At 46.6% G+C, this 20,124-nt stretch overlaps 1 protein-coding gene across 5 annotated transcripts; it reads right to left on the bottom strand.

Annotated features, from left to right (window-relative positions):
* Positions 1 to 305: 305 nt before the first annotated feature.
* On the bottom strand, positions 306 to 19,516 carry CIRBP (cold inducible RNA binding protein). Of its 5 annotated transcripts, XR_006177183.2 has the most exons (10): positions 19,103 to 19,516; positions 8,883 to 9,029; positions 5,679 to 5,995; positions 4,402 to 4,510; positions 4,212 to 4,318; positions 3,601 to 3,742; positions 3,427 to 3,511; positions 3,166 to 3,230; positions 709 to 794; positions 306 to 457 (listed from the first exon to the last, which is right to left on the bottom strand). XR_006177183.2 is itself a non-coding variant. In XM_024101028.3 (9 exons), exons 4-9 carry the CDS (start codon positions 4,502 to 4,504, stop codon positions 2,720 to 2,722), a joined length of 519 nt encoding a protein of 172 aa, XP_023956796.1. In that variant the 5' UTR covers positions 4,505 to 4,510; positions 5,679 to 5,995; positions 8,883 to 9,029; positions 19,103 to 19,241; the 3' UTR covers positions 1,991 to 2,719. The 5 variants fall into 5 exon arrangements, 2 of the variants coding, with proteins under 2 accessions (XP_023956796.1, XP_005302393.1); XM_024101028.3 differs by lacking the exons at positions 306 to 457; positions 709 to 794 and adding an exon at positions 1,991 to 2,736 and having other exon boundaries at positions 19,103 to 19,241; XR_006177181.2 differs by lacking the exons at positions 8,883 to 9,029; positions 19,103 to 19,516 and having other exon boundaries at positions 3,166 to 3,233; positions 5,679 to 5,814.
* Positions 19,517 to 20,124: the final 608 nt, after the last annotated feature.

Raw genomic sequence — 20,124 nt, 5'->3', positions numbered from 1 at the left:
GGGGTAAAACCACCAAATCATTACCCGCTCAACAGCCATTAAAATGGCAAGATCCTAAAGTATTTTAGAAAGACAGCCTTCATTCCCTCCAGTCAAACAAACCTCTTAGAATCCTACACAGGGGCTCACTCAATGATCTTTAACCCTTTACTGATCAACTGGACCTTCATAAGTAGGGACAGATTTCCAGTGCTAACGCTTTAAATTATATTGGGTTATGCATCAAATAACCCCAAATCTATCAAATCGTGCCTTGACTACATCCATCTTTCTTGCATTTATTTATAGAATTAAAAAATCATTGCTTTTTCCAGTCCAATTATTTATTCTATAAGTTATAACCGTTACAAGTCAGATTGTTCACTTGATCTACATCAGATATTATACACTGCTCAAAGCTCTTGAACTCCATTGCTCAGTCAACAGCTGTATCAATCCTCTTCAATGCAGCTCACTGCTGAAATAAAACAAGACAATGAGTTCTACAAATAGCAGATCCATACGTACATTAAATTATCTAAAACTGCAACTACTGATCAAGAGTTAGTCAAGTTATCAACACACACTTATTTCTCACAGGATATTAGCACAAGGCAAAACGTTAATTCTGGTACATGTACATATGCCAAACCTAAAATCAAATTTCTCCAAAAAGAGCTCTGTTCTACTCCAGTAATTTCTTACAAGGGAATGCACTGTAGATGGTACCTGCTTAGAAAGTTGATTGTTGGTACTGCTTTCATGAAATGCTCAGGAATGCTGTTTCAGGCTCAAATGTCCATCTTCTCTTCAACCTGGTAAAGCAAATGTGTGTTACTAGCCATATCCAACCAAGGTGTTTACACTGCCACCCACCTCCCCAAACACAAGTCACATCATATACAAGGGTTTCACAAGCCATTCGCTGAACCCTATCACATCACAGAAGCACAGTCTGGGAAATTCCAGGGCTGGCTGATGCCTTTGATATACCAGCCAATATATATCATTTGATCCTTAAGCAGAGACAGTTAACCACTTTGACATGGCTGCTTAGGAACAGTGTGGGCTAGGGGAGAAAGTTAATGGCAACAAGTAAGATGGTAAAGAAAGCTACAATTAAGTGACTTAATGAGTCTAGGAAGAGTCTCAATAGATGAACACAAATCAAGTCAGGGAATTCTGTTTCCCATCTTGCTTCCATACCTACTAGGCAAGACATGACTGTATGCCCAACTCTGACCTGTGGAACTGAAGTTGTGCCACAAACCAAAGATTGCATAGGCATGGATTTAAAATTTTTCCATTAGTTGACCAAAACTGTCAGAGGAATATTTCACAGGTACATTAGACTTTCAAATGAGCTCTCAACAAGAGGAAGGATGCGGACATGAGCAAAAGGAGTTACCTCGAATTACAGGACTATTTCCACATATGAACTAGCCCAGAAAGCAGCTTTCGTCTCAGAGGTTTCTGTTGGAGGCACAACACTTCTTTTCTCCAAGGACACTGCAGTTTCCATACGCTAGCAGAGAATTCTTAGAACTTGTAAGGCAATGACAAAGCTAGCTAATTAAGTCAATTTGTCTACCTTGGAACACTGTGTCAAACCAGTAACTACTCGTTCTCAAAAGACTGATTCAGACTACAAATTTCAATGTCTGCTTATTTTATGAAAATCCTGAACTGTCCTCTGACTAAACTGGCCAGCTAGTTTTTTCCCTCCACTTTTGCTGATCTAAATATAACAAGTTAGTCATTACAATTCCCTAGAGTATACTTTTAGTAGTCTGCCACTAGATAATTTGACTATTTTTGTGAAAACATCTCAACAGTATTCACATGTCAAGACCAGTTAAGATTACATTCTCTCCAATGGTCAGTAAGTCTAGCTTGCTTTAATACCCCTATCACTAGGCTCTCTTCTCTAGAGTCCTCCTTATTACTTGGTTTGTTCACAAGATCTTCAAGGACTGTGTTGTGCAATGAAATGTAAATGTCAAGAGCAGAGTTCATTTCAGACGGTCTTTTAATAGGCTTCGTAAAGCCAAAGAAAACTGTATACAAGAATCCTTTACCACTTCAAATACAATATCAATGGAATATGCATATTTCTTCCAGTAAAAAAAGGACAATATAAATAAACATTTTCAAGAACCTCTTTTATGGTAAGTTTGCGAGAGTCTATTTCTGGGTAATTTACATCATACAGTAAAAATACCGTTATGCAGGTTGAACATACAAGCAAGTTTCTCTTTAAGTATATCAAGGTGGTTTGCCTTCCAATTTACACCCAGGCTGCATGCCTACCTTGCTACACTAAAGGAATGTTACAAGAGACGAAGGTAATGCACTTTAAAAAAAATATAAAGTCCACAGCTTGTTCAGCTTCCAGTGAACATTGAATTAAAGGTCCTTTTCTATCTCAAAAAACTGAATTAGGGCCCCAACTTCACAACTTTTAAAAAAACACCTTGGCTTATCACAGAGGATAAAATAAAATCCGTAGTGCTTTCAAAAAAGATTAAAAACACTTGGAAACAGAGCTTTCTTAAAGAAAAGTCTAATCAGACCATCTTATATCAGAAGCTGTCAGGCTGTGTTTGACAAGATCAGAACTGATAATACTACAAAAGTGAAAATACAAGTAGATGTACTACACAATAACGATTTCAGCGAAGCTCCAAAAATCTTTATAAATACAGCCATTGGAAGGACGATCTTGAGTCAGGAAGGATTTTTACTCGTTGTGTGTAGCTGAGGACAAGAAGCAGGCACAATTGTAAAGGCACCGAAGCATAGACAAGTTCCAGCATTTTACTCCCTGTATTATTTCAGAGGCTAGTGCTAGTTCACTAGAGCTTAAGAGAACTTCCCCCACCCTTGATTAAAGTTTGTTAGAGGGCATTTGGAGTTTTGCTTAATTCTCGAACTTCAAGTATGTGAGTATTTACTACTTGCTTGCCTTAAGATCCAAGCAAGTCCTACACATGCATTAAAATTAGGAATTTAAGTGGCAAACATTTCCAAGGCCTGGTTGCAAATAGACTGGTTCTTATGGGCAAGAACAAAGAGTGTGATACGGTCCAACTGAGCCTTACAGTATTTCCAGACTTCAACAGGTCAATCGATTTAGAGAGCTCCCAAGGCAGTGTATTCTTCGTTCCCTTTTGAACTAAAACTTACCGTAACTGTCATAGTTGTCTCTGTAGGACCCTCCTGAAGACCTGTCACCATAGCCACCTTGATTCCTGCTGGTAAAAATAACAAATGTTTGTTTTATGAAACATGCTGCGATCGATACGCATTACACTTTTGCTGTGCTATTGTGACTGAGCCAATTTACATCCCAGTCAAGTTGTTAACCGAGTTATTTCAGGGCTGGTGTGACAAAAACCTCAACCGTCAGCAGTCTGAACTCTTACAGTCTACTTTCATTGTGTTTACCTGCTGCTATAGTAGTCTCTAGACCCATTATATCCACCACTTCTGGAATCGAATCTGCTTCCTCCATAGCCTCTGTCTCCACCTCCTTGAATGGACACAATAAAGGACCAATTAACACATTGAAAAATTTCTCAGTGTCAAGTCAGTTATTGAAAACCAGTTACACTAACTCACCTCTAGAGAAGCCACGGCCCCCCCGACCTCTGCCTCCACGGAAAAAGCCTCTGCCACCTGATGAACCCCCTCTGTATCCACGGGATCTGTTTTCGGATGATTTACCTGCCTGGTCAACTCTAATCTGACGCCCATCAACAGACTAAAAACAAAACAGGAAAAAAAAATGAACTGTACCAGTATTTACGTGCTTTTAAAACTTAACAGCAGTTGCCAAATAAGCTGTCCAAACTTAAGGTACAAATTGGAAAAAGTTAGTTTTAGTCATTTGTGTCCATAATGGTTTGCCCCCATATCCAAAATTACAATCAAGTCACCACCATTAAATAATATTTACAGAGCATTCAAAAATAAAAATATTGCTCGAAATAAGAAAAATGTCAAGTCTGCCTATCTAGGTTTCCTTCATAGTTGTAGACTTGCACATTACTTTAACTGCTCCTAAAAATTTTAATATTCCATTATGTTGCCAAAATATTTTAATTCTAAACCCCCAATGGTTAATTCTGCTTAATAGAAAAACAGAATATTACTACTCCGGAGATCATAGTATCATGATTCTGCAGCTCTGTACACAGTCTCTGAAAAAATGGAACACAGGATCGCCTTACCTTTCCATTCATAGCCATCATTGCATCTTTAGCATCATCTATGTTCTCAAAAGTGACAAACCCAAAGCCTCTGGACCTCTGGGTCTCTCTGTCTTTCACCACAACCACTGAAAAGCAAAGACACTATTGGCACATATCCACTCTATCAGAAAAAGATAAAACTCATCACAACCACTTAATTTGTTCTTACCTTCAGATATCTGTCCGTATTTAGAAAAGACTTGCTCCAGTGACTGTTCATTGGTATCAAAACTCAGTCCACCAACAAAGAGCTTTCCCTCATCTGATGCCATTTTGTTCTGTAAACAAAGACATTACATCAACTGTTAAATCCCACATGAAACGTTCTTTTTGTTGCTTCAGTATATCAGAATCACACAGGACCAAGGGATTAATTCACTAGACCGGTGTCACCAGGACCATAATTCTTGTATATCAATACCACAGCTGCTAGTACTAAGCTGCCATGTGCAATTCACAGAAGAGAACCACAGCTTTGTACCTAGAGATGTCCATTTGATAGTCAGCCTCCATGTAAACACAAAGTTGATTCAAAGTGGTTATTTCAAGAAATTAGCCAGATTTCAGAAATGAGGAGACCACAGAGAATGTAATTTATCCAGCAGCATGATTTATCCCTGCAGCCAAGCAATATCCACCCCCCCCAGACCAGAACCCCTATGTGTGTACGCCAATACACAGTATCACAGCAGGCCTGGCGCTATCACCCAGATCCATCTGCATGGTCCATTTCCTTACTCTCCATCCATAGAGAACAAGCACCAGTGGGTCCCTATCAGGCACCGCCCTTCCCACCCCGTTCAGGCTCTGAATAGCGATCATCAGGCCAGAGAGCAACCGGCTGCCGTAGTGTGTGGTAACATCGCCCAGCGCACGGGGAGTGTGTGGGTCTAACGACTCCCCGCAGCTCAGGAGCACGCCGCCAGGGCGGGAACCAAGATGCCCTGCCGCACTACACCGACTGCGTTCCCTCGCACGCACGCGCGTTGTGGAAGCGCGCGCCAGCTTCACGGCATTGCCGGCACCCGGGGAGACGCATGCGCAAACGATCCACTGTCTGAGGCAGGCGCGCACACATCCTGCGCCAAGCAGCCACGCCTTAGCGCCTCCCACCTTGCCCCGCCCACTCGGCGCATGCGCGCTACTAATATGGGAAGCCATTTTGCGCCGGCCGAGACCGGGCGCCATTTTGTTTCCGAAGGGGCGTTGTTGTTAATTGCTCGCCCTTCCCCCTAACAACAGCCCAAGCGGTGCGCTTCGCCCTGCTGGGGACTCCAGCGGTTGACAAGGGTGAATACGGAGCGGAAGGCGGACAGATCGACCCTATCCGTTTCTCCCTCTAGGGAAAGCATCTGCTCCTAAGGGGCACCGCCTTGCAGAGCGCGCCTCCGCCTGAGGCAATATTGCCGCCCCAGGCCCTTCCCCGCCTCTCCCCGGGCTCCTTACCAGTCCTCAGTGAGTGCAAACGCAGCACAACCCTTCAAAGTCCCAGCACGATGTACGCTGAGAGCTGGCGGCGCAGCTGCTTATATAGCCCCTTGTCTGGCCCCGCCCTGGTCCTGAATATGCAAATCGCCACCCGCCGGGATGAGGTAACTCCGCGTCTGTTCGAGCACCGCCTCGACTCCTGATTGGTCGCAGCCTGGTTAATATTCATAAGACGCTGAGAGGGAAGTGATGCACGCTTCGCATTCCCCACGTGGGGTGGAGTGTGGCGGAAAGTGCTGATTGGATGGGAGGGGAGAAAGTTTGCAGACGCGTTCCTGTGGGATGAGAGAGTGGAAGATATTGATTGGCTACGGCCTCCCCAGGCGCAGCCCTCCCTCTTTCCCCTGCACACAGACTCACCCTTGGCCGGGAAGGGGGCGGGGCCGTGATGCCCTAGTTTCGCGCCCTTCGCAGCAATGCGGCGCCCGCTGCCGCTGTTGGAACAAAGGGGCCGCCTGAGGCGGCGGCGCCATCTTGGATGGGGGAGGGCCGCTTCGTGCGTTGCCATGACCCACCATGCCCCGCGGGACAGAGCCTCGTCTGGCTGGGCCCGCCTCGCAAGGGCGCCCGCAGCCCATGTGACGCTTGGTCGTCCGCAGCGTGGCCCCAGCACCGCCCGACCAGCCCTGTATCCCCAGTGGACGCCATAGCACAGCCTGTCCGACGTCCCCCGGGGGTCCCCTCTGTGACCCCAAGCACAGCGCCCTACACAGCCCATGTCCCCCATAGCACAGCCCAGGATAACCCCATGTGCCCCCAGACACTGCATGTTCCCCCCTGCACAGCCCCCCCAACCCCCACATCCCCCCAAACTTCCCATGTGCCCCTGACACCCCATCTGCCCCAAAGCACAGCCCCCACATAACCCCATGTGCCCCCAGACACCCCATCTGCCCCAAAGCACAGCCCCCACATAACCCCATGTGCCCCCAGACACCCCATATTCCCAGACACCCCATCTGCCCCAAAGCACAGCCCCCACATAACCCCATGTGCCCCCAGACACCCCATATTCCCAGACACCCCATCTGCCCCAAAGCACAGCCCCCACATAACCCCATGTGCCCACAGACACCCCATCTGCCCCAAAGCACAGCCCCCACATAACCCCATGTGCCCCCAGACACCCCATCTGCCCCAAAGCACAGCCCCCATATTCCCTGACACCCCATCTGCCCCAAAGCACAGCCCCCACATAACCCCATGTGCCCCCAGACACCCCATATTCCCAGACACCCCCATCTGCCCCAAAGCACAGCCCCCACATAACCCCATGTGCCCCCAGACACCCCATCTGCCCCAAAGCACAGCCCCCACATAACCCCATGTGCCCCCAGACACCCCATCTGCCCCAAAGCACAGCCTCCACATAACCCCATGTGCCCCCAGACACCCCATATTCCCAGACACCCCATCTGCCCCAAAGCACAGCCCCCACATAACCCCATGTGCCCCCAGACACCCCATATTCCCAGACACCCCATCTGCCCCAAAGCACAGCCCCCACATAACCCCATATTCCCTGACACCCCATCTGCCCCAAAGCACAGCCCCCACATAACCCCATGTGCCCCCAGACACCCCATATTCCCTGACACCCCATCTGCCCCAAAGCACAGCCCCCACATAACCCCATGTGCCCCCAGACACCCCATATTCCCTGACACCCCATCTGCCCCAAAGCACAGCCCCCACATAACCCCATGTGCCCCCAGACACACCATCTGCCCCAAAGCACAGCCCCCATATTCCCTGACACCCCATCTGCCCCAAAGCACAGCCCCCACATAACCCCATGTGCCCCCAGACACCCCATATTCCCAGACACCCCATCTGCCCCAAAGCACAGCCCCCACATAACCCCATATTCCCTGACACCCCATCTGCCCCAAAGCACAGCCCCCACATAACCCCATGTGCCCCCAGACACCCCATATTCCCTGACACCCCATCTGCCCCAAAGCACAGCCCCCACATAACCCCATGTGCCCCCAGACACCCCATATTCCCTGACACCCCATCTGCCCCAAAGCACAGCCCCCACATAACCCCATGTGCCCCCAGACACTCCATCTGCCCCAAAGCACAGCCCCCACATAACCCCATGTGCCCCCAGACACCCCATCTGCCCCAAAGCACAGCCCCCACATAACCTCCTTGTGCACCCAAAACAGCCCCTGCACACAGCCCATGTGCCCCGACACCTCATCTGCTCCAATGCTCAGCCCCTACCTACTTCCCATGTGCCCCCCACAGTTCCTTCTGGCCCTTGATACCCCTGTACCCCCAAACTGCAGCCTACCGAACACGCTTACACTGTTCATATCTCACTTGTCTGTTTAGCTTGTAAGGAACCCAGGGTGCAACACAATGGGGCCGGATCCTGACTGGGGCCTCTAGGCACTACCGTATAAATAATAATAACTGGACTACAGCTTCCCTCCGTGCGGGACTGGGAGGGTGGCTGAGAAGAATCAGTAACAGGGTAGGCAGGGTAAGAAGATGAGCTCCAAAGTGCCCTGCCCTGGCTGTCATTTTAAATCACCACAGAAATTGGGTGTTTTTATGTTGATGCCTGTGGAAGGGAGACATAATTGCTTTGGGTTCACTTTAAACATCATGCATCTCCCACACTGAAGCATGGCACAGGGAGCTGATTTATAAAGCAGTGTCTTGGTGGTGTCCCCTCCTCACAAACACACACACTCTGTTAACCATCCATATCTGAAAACTGGGAGTGTCCCTATTTTTAGGGCATGCCCTTGTGTCCCTGTCTAAGCACCATAAAGCAATTCCATCTCCCCAGTCCCATCATGGCAGTGCCTAGGTAGATAATTTATAAAGCAAGTCATCCCCCTACACTGAAGGGTTATGCTGATTCATAAAGTGATCCTGCCTGGGCCACTTAAAAAACAGAGCAGAGGCAGAGACATACAAGCAAAAGGAAAAAAGAGAAGGTGTTCAGATGTGCTTTAAATGAGATGGAGATTGTTATTGCAAAGGAAAGACTCAAAATCATTTTACTTTGCCATTCTGATCAAGACATACACACAGAGTCCCCCCCCCCCCCCATCCCCTAACCACCCTCTGTTTGTAATGTTAATAGCATTCCCAGTCAGAGCAAAGAAAGGAGAAAAACATCTGAGAGGCTTTCTACTTTACATTTAGATCAGGGCTGCTGTAATTTGGTTGATTTCCTAATTGACGTGGAAACAAAAGCAGCAATAGGAACCACAATCAAATCCAAAGGAGTCATCTGCCTGCCGTTGTTTTGTAAAAGTATTGGGTTATTCCCACCCATTTTTGGATCTCTGGACAGAGGAAAAGGGAACTCATCTGACAACTGCTTTGATGTCCCATCTCGTAAACAGATTTTCCATGTTGGTACAGTAATAATAAAATACAGTAAAAAGCAACAGAGGGTCCTGTGGCACCTTTAAGACTAACAGAAGTATTGGGAGCATAAGCTTGCATCTGAAGAAGTGAGGTTCTTACCCACAAAAGCTTATGCTCCCAATACTTCTGTTAGTCTTAAAGGTGCCACAGGACCCTCTGTTGCTTTTTACAGATTCAGACTAACACGGCTACTCCTCTGATAAAATACAGTCAAATCTCAAGTATCAGGAGGTAGCCGTGTTAGTCTGTATCCACAAAAACAACAAGGAGTCCGGTGGCACCTTAAAGACTAACAGATTTATTTGGGCATAAGCTTTCCTGGGTAAAAAAAATCACTTCTTCAGATGCATGGAGAATCTCACTAACTCTCACTTCCCTAATCTACACACAAAAATATGGTGGTTTCACTACTTTTCAACAAAGCTTTCACAGTAAACCACTGTCTATAGGTCTCATATGACAGTACTAAGAAAGACATCATTGCTTCTGCAAAATATACACCACCAATAATATATTGTACTATGAAGTATTCAATAAAATAACTACAGCTAACCAAAAATGTTTAGTGATTCATCAACCTTGCTTTATTATTGTGTTTTGTTTGTTTACTGATTAATTTGCAACATTTATTAATCTCCAAGTAATTCATGCAAACTAATAAAAATAATAATATATTTTATATACCCTCTCTTAGTGCTTAAATGTATCCTAGATGCTTTGCAATAAAACAACATAGATAATAATACCAACAAATAAATAAATACAATTAAAGCAACGATTAAAAAGAACATGATGAGATATAATTATATACTTAATAAATTACTAAATAGCAGTAACAAGTGGTACAGTATTGCAGACAAAGAACTCATTCATTTGTTGTTGATTTTAAATGTCATGTACTTCCTTTTTAATACAGTGATGTCAAATCTTGGCTTAAAATATGGAACAATCATGGATTGCTTTTAATTCTATCTAATATTGCATAAGATTTTGCATTCATCAGAATTAATGATCATTTAAAAAGTTGTCGGGGTTGGGGAGGGTAGACTTGTGTGGATTTGGGATTGCAAATCCATTTTTGCCCTTGGAGGGGAAGAGAAACAAAACAATCAAGCTGGCCCTGAGCTTGAATTCCTAGCATGGCTGCTTTGATTAAATCAGAGACACATTAACATCCGCATTCCTGGTTTGTGGTGAGAGCGAATAAAGTGACCTTGAAGTGTGGAGCAATTTTATAAGTGGAGATATAGAACATTTTACTGTATGTAGGACACTGGCGCTCTGGCAGTGGGGTGGGGGAGGGAGAAGAGCAATGCTCTTGTTCCTAGGGCCTTTGATATGGGGAATATTAAAGGGGAACAAACACTTTTATTTTTGAAAGCATTTTTTGTTCCTGACACAAAACTGACACAAGTTAAATGTTTCTCACGTAACACAGCTGATTTTTCATTTGTAATTTCAGTCCATTTTTTGCTTTAAAATGCTGCTACCCAGGCTCCAAGGGACAGATCCTCAGTTGCTGTAAATCAGTGTTGCTCTGTCCAAAGCTGAGGATCTGGCCCCTAAGGTCTGATTCATCTTCTTTTAAAGTCATTGGAAAGACTGCCACTGACTTGGGATTGGGCCTAAAGGCAGAGGGCCTGACTCTAATCTGATTTATATCGGCGTAAATTAAGATTAATTCCGTGGACACCCGTGGGGTTATACCAGTCAGTGAGATCAGAATCAGGCTGGTTCTCATAGCCCCTCATCGTTTCCTTGTCCCACATCTTGCACTCCCAGGAGGCTTAATTTGCTCCACAGCCGTTTATTCCACCCAGTTTATCCCCAGGGCATTAGTAACAGCATATGTCACATTGGTTCATAAACAAGGAGAATGCACCAGTGGCTCCCTGGAGTACCGTATTTTCCGGCGTATAAGACGACTGGGCGTATAAGACGACCCCCAACTTTTCCAGTTAAAATATAGAGTTTGGGATATACTCGCCGTATAAGACTACCCCTCTTCCAACGCACACCAAAAAAAAAATTAAAAAAACATCAGATTTGATTTCAATATGGTAATTTTAATTCAAATGCTTATGACATGCAGGTACTTAGCAGGAAAACTGTCACTTATAAACATAAGGCTGTTTGTCATCAAACATGTAAACATAAAACAGTGCAAGTGGATTAAACTTTTCCTAATTCACTCTAAAGCTGAAAGGAAGGATAAGACAATAAACCCATGGGAGCTTCCATGCTGTTTGTTTTCTAAGCTGTCAACCAAACTGGAACTGATGATGATAGGAGGAAGATAACAAACAAGAGAGAGAGAGCAAGTGCCGGGCAAGTCCCTGGCGAGTTAGCAACGCCCATCATAACTGCAAGCTACGGTATTTTTACAGGTTTTGCTGGCATGACAGTTTCCCTTTAAAAGCCTTCAAAATCCTACTGTTCGTCATCTGATATCATAAGTACATCAATGACATCTTGTGATACATTTGTAAGGCAGTCATCGTATGGATCGAATTCCGTATCAGATGGTGTGGTCTCAGCTTCGGCTTCCTCTTCATCTTGCCACAAGTAGTCGTCCTCCATACCATCTAATGAATTTGATATGCCACACTTCTTGAAAGACTTGATTACTGTTTCTGCATCAATATCATTCCAGGCTTTTATGACAAACTTGCACAAAACATCCAACTGTGGAGCACGCATGTTTCCTCCTTTTGTGAATGACTTTTCGCCGCTAACCATCCATTCATTCCACTGTTCTTGAATGCGATCTTTAAATGGCTTGTTTAGGCACACATCCAGTGGCTGTACCAACGATGTCAATCCTGCAGGAATAACTGCCGCATCTGTGTTTAGTCTTGCAAGCATTTGCTTGGTGCTGGGAGTTAAATGAGCCCTGAACATATCCCACACCAGTAGACTACATTTTTGAATAAGTCCACCTGGTCGCCTGCTCCATACATTATCAAGCCATAGCTTTACCCCTTCTTCATCCATCCAGCCTTTTTCATTCACATGTACAAAACAACCAACAGGGAACTTGAATTTCGGCATTGTTTTTCTTTTAAAAATAATCATTGGTCTCAGTTTGGCACCATCAGCTGTGCATCCTAGTACCACTGTAAAACTGGACTTCTCATGTCCTGTTGTTTTAATTAAAATTGTTTTTTCACCTTTTTGATGGACAGTTTTATTTCCAACCATATCAAAATTCATTGGAGTTTCATCCATATTTCCAATACTACTTAACGCATAGCCATGTTTAGTGCGCTGTTGTATTACGTATCGATGGAAACTATTTACTTTGCTATCAAGATCTGCAGGTAATTTTGGGGCAATTTTCATCTTTTGCCTCAGTACCATATTATGCCTTCCCATGAATCTAGTACACCAGGATACAGTGGCCTTAAATCTGTTGCTGTGATCTGGGTTAGATTTGGCCCACTGAAGTGCAAACAAATGTATTTTATTTCGTGTCACTACATAACCGTTTTGGCGATGCTCATTCACCATGTCTGCTACATGTTTTTCGAGTTCTGGCCAATGTGGAGTGCCTCTTCTTAATGCACACTTACCCCTTGGCATACCCTTTAATGCTTTTTCATTTGCTTTCCAGTCCCAAACCATCTTTTCTGTTACTCCATATTGTCTTGCAGCAGCGCAGTTATTATGTTCCATGGCAAAGTTTACAACTTTAAGTTTGAAACTGGCTTCATATTTCTTTCTTCTTGCTGGTGGAGCCATGATGGGGTTTTGACTGTTGGACATTTGTATACTGTACTGTATGTACTGGTGCTATACTGTATGAACAGGTACAGATACTGGTGCTGTACTGTATGTGGTACCCAGTATACAACAACCAGCCAATCACGGCAAGCGATGTACCTTACCGGCGATTGGCTGGTTGTTGTATACAAAGCCTGCTTGGATTGGTCAGCTCTCCCTGCCTGCCCAGCCCTCCCTGTCTCCAAGACTATCAGAGCGGTAGCGCAAACACGCCTCTTTCACCCGTCTGGCCCGCCCTTGTATCCTATTACCTCCTTCTCTGCCTCTCAGATCTCGCACATGCGCGCCTGCGGCACTTCACTGCAGTCCTCAGGAGCGAGATCTGAGAGGCAGAGAAGGAGGTACGGTAATAGGATACAAGGGCGGGCCAGACGGGTGAAAGAGGCATGTTTTTCTGGGCACAGCGCCGCTCTCTCTCTTTTTTCCATACCCCGGGCGTCCCAGACGCCTGCAGCTTGCTCCGCCCTTCACTTACACCTTCCCGGTGAGGCGCCCCCTCACCTCCTCATCGGGCGGGGATGCGGCCGCGGCCGTTTTTGAGCTCCCCCCACCATATGCGGTGACCGCAGATTCTCCAGTCCGGCTCGGAAGTTTCAGCACCCGCCCTATAAGACGACACCCGGCGTATAAGACGACCCCCGACTTTTGAGAAGATTTTCCTGGGTTAAAAAGTAGTCTTATACGCCAGAAAATACAGTAATATTCTGTAGGCAAAGCTTTCACCTGCTTGGCACTGTAACGAGTTTGTCTGTTCCACACGATTAGCACCTTGAGCTATTCATATCAGGAAATTCTCTTCATGTGTATCAGCGATGCATCGCAACAAGGTGATCGATTTTTATCACACGACAGCTGATATCAGGACGAGGAGAATATCTCAGTAATTGACTGGCCGGTGGCCCAGTAAACTTCCCATGTTGTTATAGAATTAATTAGGCAATGAAACACAACATGTGTGCTGGTAATATGGAATTAGATATGTTTCTATGACAATGGCTGAGATTTACAGCACTTCTCGTTCCAGCTTCCCAACACACTGTACAAACTGAATTGAAGATACGCCACGCAAAAAATTGCAGTCTGTCCATCTCCCGGGTGAGCAGCCTTTGAGTAGCACCAGCACACAGGGTAGGACAGACGTTAAGCATATTTACCTTACCCTGCTGAAACAAATTGTAAATAGAATTTTGTTTTCCCAATGAGAAATTACAATAGTTACAACAACCCTAATATGATGAAAAGTGCCTTATAATGACTGCAGGTGGTCTTCTTAGACTATGAGCTCTTTGAAGCAGGGACTGTATCTTCATCTGTGTTCTTACAGTGCTTAGCACCATGACTTCCTGATCCAGACTGTCTTTGGTACACTATTAATAAATAATCAGTCCAATTAGAATACTCTAATAATTAAGCTTTCATCAGTAAGACACATCCTCCAGAAGCTCATCAACCATTAATGTCATGATGGAACATGTATAAAGGGTGTTGGCACAAAGCCATGCTAGTAAAAGACTTGCCTTTATTTCCTAGCCTTAGTTACTAGGGTCACAGATACTAAAGATTAATACAACAGTAGCCACTGGCTACTTGGCATTGCTTCTGTATGAGCTCAGAAGGAAGAGCATTACCTACTGAAGCAAAAACACCACTTCCTGTAGCACTGAAGTTTTCCCTGGAGGCAGTGGGGGATCTCTTAGTAAAGCCATTTACCACTTATATGGTGAGGCCTATCATCTGAAGATACCAAGGCCTTTAAGACTTGCAACATCCCTGGTATGTCCATTTGACGGAGGACCTGAGCAAGTTTAGCCACTTGCCCAGACTCACACAGTGGCCGAGTCATACCTTGCTCAGGGGTCACGGCATCCATTCCATTGCTCTTCCCAGTAGACGGCCGCTAGTAACTGCTGAGTTCATTGTTTTAATTCAGGACAGCGTTGTGACAGCAGGATGCTTCCACGGTTGGAGAGAGAGGGAAAACATAGTCCACTACTTAGCGTGGATTTCCCCCACACTGACCTCCCCTACACACTAGGAAAGTGCTCGGAACCTGCCCTACTGCAGATACTAGGTGCAGGGTCATTCTTGGGGTGGAAGGCTAGGGAATGTGAACAAAATATGCCTTGATCTGGCGTGTCTATTAAATACATGAACAGATGAGCCTGGTTATTTTTCTTTATTGCTTGAGCCCTAGGGACATAGGAAATGCTGGACTGGATCAGACCAATGATCCATCTAGTTCAATATTCCATCTCCGACAGTGACAAGTTCCAACCCCTCCTCCTCCCCCTATGAAATATTCCCCTGCCCATCAGGGACATTTCTTCCTGATCTCCATCTGGTAAAGGCTGGCTTATACCCTGCTGCATGAAGGCTTCTCCCTTCATAACAGTGGGCGTTCTCAGCTCCAACTTTGGATTCAGAATCTAAGGCACCATCAGTTAAATATTCAGTCAGTTCTGCATGCTGTCAGGTACTAAGCACACCGAGAGAAACAATCCCTTATCTCTCCCCATTTCTCATAGTGGAGCTGTTTACCCAGCCCTGGTGAAAATCCCTGATGCCGTCACATTGTTGCTGTAGCAGGAGAGGTTGCTGGGGCTGCATTTTCTCTGTGATTTACCCAGGAGCGGTGCTTTACTAAGTTACAGTACAAAGCTACAGTTCAGTAAAGGACACAGACCCACAGCACCGCTCAGAAAAAGCTGCAGTAGATCTGGGCCATCTGTCTTTTCATCGGAAACGCCATACTTGCAACTTTCTCCATAAGGACAGAAAAACAAAGAGTATGGAGAATATTCACTGGTATCTGGAGCAATGTAGGCTCGGGTTTTTACAGAAGCCTGAGAGCACTAGGCATCCAAAATCTCAGCCTTAGCAAATAAGTGCATTTTCCAATCAACACAAAGACCCACTGGCTTTGGCCAGCTCCGGTTTTATTTCTGTTCTGCTTTTCATCCATCCTTGCCTGTTTAATACATTGTTCCATTGCTCCTGTTAGGGTCCCATGTTACCTCCAAAATCAGTTTCAGGACTCTCCTCCTACCTAGCTAGGAATTTTGGTTGTACTCCATCCCTCAAACCTTGGGTCATCACCCCTACACTGAGAATCCATTGTCTGACCTCCTGCATTATGCAGACCATAGAGTGTCACCCTGTGACTCCCACATCTAGTCCAAGAAACAGGTCCAAAGCTTCCAAACGCCCCAAAGTTCTGGGGGTGATCTGACTTTGGATTCCGAACCCCTGTGTTGAGCAGAGATTGAGTTTGAGCTCAACTTGATTTTAATTTCAGCACCACAGGCAGCACTGGTCCAGAAGGGCTGGTATAAGTCCACTACCGTTACTCGCTCCAGTAATTCTATGCATAGCAACACAAATCCTGCCACAGACCAGCACCGATCTCTGGGGCTTGAAAAGAGCACAAGTCAATAATCTTCCCCAGTTGTGTCCGAGGACTTTCTGAAGGGTGAGGTGCAATAACTGTTGTTCTTTCCTAGTGCGCTGAGTGCAGGCGTCAAATCCCCTTGGGAACCCTGGAAACATCTGGCAGGCTCCAGGCTTCCTGCAGAGTCAGACGTCATCTTATTTCATCTTGGTAAACATCCCACGCTCTCTTTCTCCAAGGCTCTTTGTGTAGTTAGAGCACAGATGCCTTGCAGCGCACTGAAGTTCTGGCATTAGGGCCTCCCAGGGAGGCGACGCAGGTTATTGTCTGTAGCCTGCATCTGGGCGTGTGTCAATATCTCTTTTAGAAGTGCCAGGTTGCAACATCACAAACATCAGCCACCACTCATCCCAACCTTGCGCCACCATCTAACCATTTATCACATTTATTTATATACCACCTTTCATCTGAAAAGGCTTTTGAAACTATGTACAGCACATCCTTTGAAATGCAGCCACCTCTGGTGTGGAGGTCAGCAATCACCCAGTGTACAGCATAACAAATGTTAGGGCAAGGAAATTTTGACCAAAGACACCAGACGCAAACTTCAATTGTTATAAAGACCACCACAGGGTTGTTAGTGTCCATGCAGTGGAAATAGGATCTCAGGTTAAGAGGGTGCTGTCTGAAATTCTCACACAGTAAACTGCGAGGAACACAGCTTATCTGCGGTGGAAGAATGAAAGGATGAACGGATGCTTCTGTGAGTTGAATCTGGCATCTCGGGAAATGTAGGGGCCCAATTCTCCAATGCCTTGCATCTGGTGCAGTCACTTGCACCTGTGCAAAATGAATGATGCTCTGCACTGGTTTCGCAGCGCAATGGAGAATCCAGCCCACCGCAGTGCACTCTGGCGTCTAAAGCACCGGAATGGGATTCAGGACAATGCAGTTCAGTTCCTAGCTCCGTCACTGGGCTGTTGGGTGACCTTGGACAAAAGCCACTTCCCTTTTCTGTGCTTTGGCCTCCCCATGTGTACATATGTAACATTTGCCTCCTTTATAAAGTGCTTTGAGATCCACAGATGATCATGGCAAGGTATCATTAGGGTTTATAAATTATGACTAATTACACAAATGCAAATGACTATACAAGGAGCAGAGCAATGAACTGAGCCCTGAGGTTCTGCAGATAGCATCCACAATTGCAGTGAACCTCGAAGTGCAGAGAATGCCCAGAATGTTCAGTCCCATAAATGTTATCTCAGCCTGCACCATCCCCATTCCTACGCCTCCTCGCGTCTCCATGAAGCGAGGCCCAGTGGTAACTTACATTCTTTTGTTTATCTCTGGGTGTTCTCCTCATTACAGAGAAGGAATTACAAAATAGCAACCAAGGATCAGATTCTTGGCTGCACCAAGGTGCCTCTGCACTAACATCATTGATTGCCCTGTGTCCCTGCAGTCAACTTTCTGATGCAAGCGCCTATGTCGGAGAAACAGGCTGCTTGTGTTTGCCTGAAACGCCCCACCTTGTGCCCAGGTGTTGATCCTGAGCAGAGCTGTCTGAGCCTGTCACGGTTGCTGCCAGTGGAGATGTGCCCGTGGGAAATGAAAGGCTAGATTCTGATGTCAGTTACTCCATTGTAAATCCAGGCTAGCCATACTGGCTGACATGCAGTAACTCTGGACGTGCAGCAACGGAGCTGAGATCAGAATCTTGCCCTACAAGTCCGGACAGCGGGGGGTTGCTGTGTGCGTGCATGTGTGTATAGAAAGCCAAATGGCGGGACTGGAATCCCTTTATCTTTCCAATTGAAAGACCTTGGGCCTCATTCCCCACTCCCCTGTGCCTTGTGCAGACTTCTACACTAGTGCCAAGTGGATGGAAAACATTCCTAGATCCGACCCGTGGTATCCTGCACCAGCTTCGCACTGGTGTGAATGATCCTGCAAGGTGCAATTCAGGGGAAAATCAGGCCCGTTCAGTGAGCCAACACCTGAATTTCAATGGCTTCCTTTGCCCACTTGTGCCTCCTAACCTTGTATGAAAGCCTTTGCATTGTGATGCTATTACTGATGCCCCTTTCACTACAGATTGTGCCTGCCAGGACCCTAACCCTAATGTTACCTGAAATTGGGCCAGCTAGTAAGCTTAGGGAGGACTAATGACCCACCAGAGTTTGGCAGAAAGCAGCCCGTTTATTATACTGATAGCTAAGCTCAAAAGAAGGGGTGAGGGAAGGGGGTCACACACACTCACGCTCCCAATGCATGGACACTGCATGGACACTGTCCGAGGTGGAATGTGACCAACCAGACGCGGCCAAGTCATCTCTAGTCACATGCCATGAGGATCAGGTCCTTAAAAGGGGAAGGGGCCATGTGCTCGGCAGTGCACTCACAAGATTGTACCTCCCGTGAAGACCCTTTGCCCGCACCGCCCGGCCAGTGATTCGCCGCGTTGCAGTCCATCGTGCCTCGGGAAGACTTACCTTCATCACCCCGTCCATCGCTGTGCTGTGGGACACTTACCTTGAAGGATCCTGACATCTCCAGTGCCGTGCCTGTCCTGGGAGCGTGAGTATGCAAGTGTGAGTGTGACCCTCCTCCCCCTTCTTTTGAGCTTAGCTATCAGTATAATAAACGTGCTGCTTTCTGCCAAATTCTGGTGGGTCATTAGTCCTCCCTAAGCTTAGTAGCTGGCCCAATTTCGGGTAACAATTCCAAGTGAAATGGCAAATGGCAGACCTGGCCTGCAGTCGTAATACAGGGCCCCCTGCAACACGTTTGGGAACTCAACCCCCAACCCTACCTGGAGCTGTATGTTGGGCTGTTTTTCCATGGCATCAAGGCCCTGTTTGTAGGCGTGGAGTAATGCAGGATCTGATGTCTGTGAAGAATCCCCACTACCCAGAGGAGACCAGTGGCTTGATTCTGTTATCTTGCTCCTTGTGTAATTATCGCACCAGTGCAAAACAGGTGTGACGCACTCCCATTCTGATTAGCACATCCCTTTGCAGGTGTGACCGACTGCACAAGGCCGGAGAATCGGGCTCATGTTATCCCCACCACGGCCGCCACTCCCATTAGAAACAAACAAACTCTCCCCCTTGGCAAACACAGAGAGCTTTCCCGGGGGCAGCCTCCCTTTGCCCCTGGCTTCCAGTGGTTGGTCTCCCCCCTTCGCTAGCTGCCTCCCTCCATCCCAAACCTTTGGCCTTGTGTCATTATCCCTCATGTCACAGGATCTGTCTGCCTTACGAGCTCCTTCCCCTGCAGGGCGAGTCGAGTCATAAATAATAACGAGGCTCTGCGCCCCTGGGGGGCCGAGTCCTCGCTGCTGTTTCCATGGAAGTCGCGCGCGCACCTAATTTGGCACGATGGAAATTCAACCCCTCCCCAACTGGGGCGCTTTTGTCAGGGCCTCCTAAAGCCCCGAAACCCTGGGCTGGCCTGCTAATGACACAGACTAAGGACGCTGAGCTCTCCCTCTGTCTCGCTGCCATGCAGAGAGGCCCTGGCTCTGCGCTCTACGTGACCCGCTTCACAATCGCCTTGGAATGGTGCTGGGGGGGGAGACGCAGTCAGAGCATCTCCATTGGCTAGCTCACCCCAGAGTATTACGCGCTACCTCTGCCTGGATACAAGGACCAGCCATTTACACGCCTGATGGGTTGTCAGGGCAGGCGTGGTGCGGGTGGGGGTGCGGAGGAGCAGATGAGAGAGGAAAATTGAACCTTTTAGTGGCTACAAATCCCCTCCTCCCATCCCCGCACTGCTGTGCTGAAGAGCAACGCAAAAACCAAAGCCACCGAGTCTGGTTTATTTCCTTCC

This window comes from Chrysemys picta, chromosome 25 (assembly GCF_011386835.1).
Source record: "Chrysemys picta bellii isolate R12L10 chromosome 25, ASM1138683v2, whole genome shotgun sequence".
Taxonomy (NCBI): Eukaryota; Metazoa; Chordata; order Testudines; family Emydidae; genus Chrysemys; species Chrysemys picta.
This window is presented reverse-complemented; position numbering and strand designations above follow the sequence as displayed.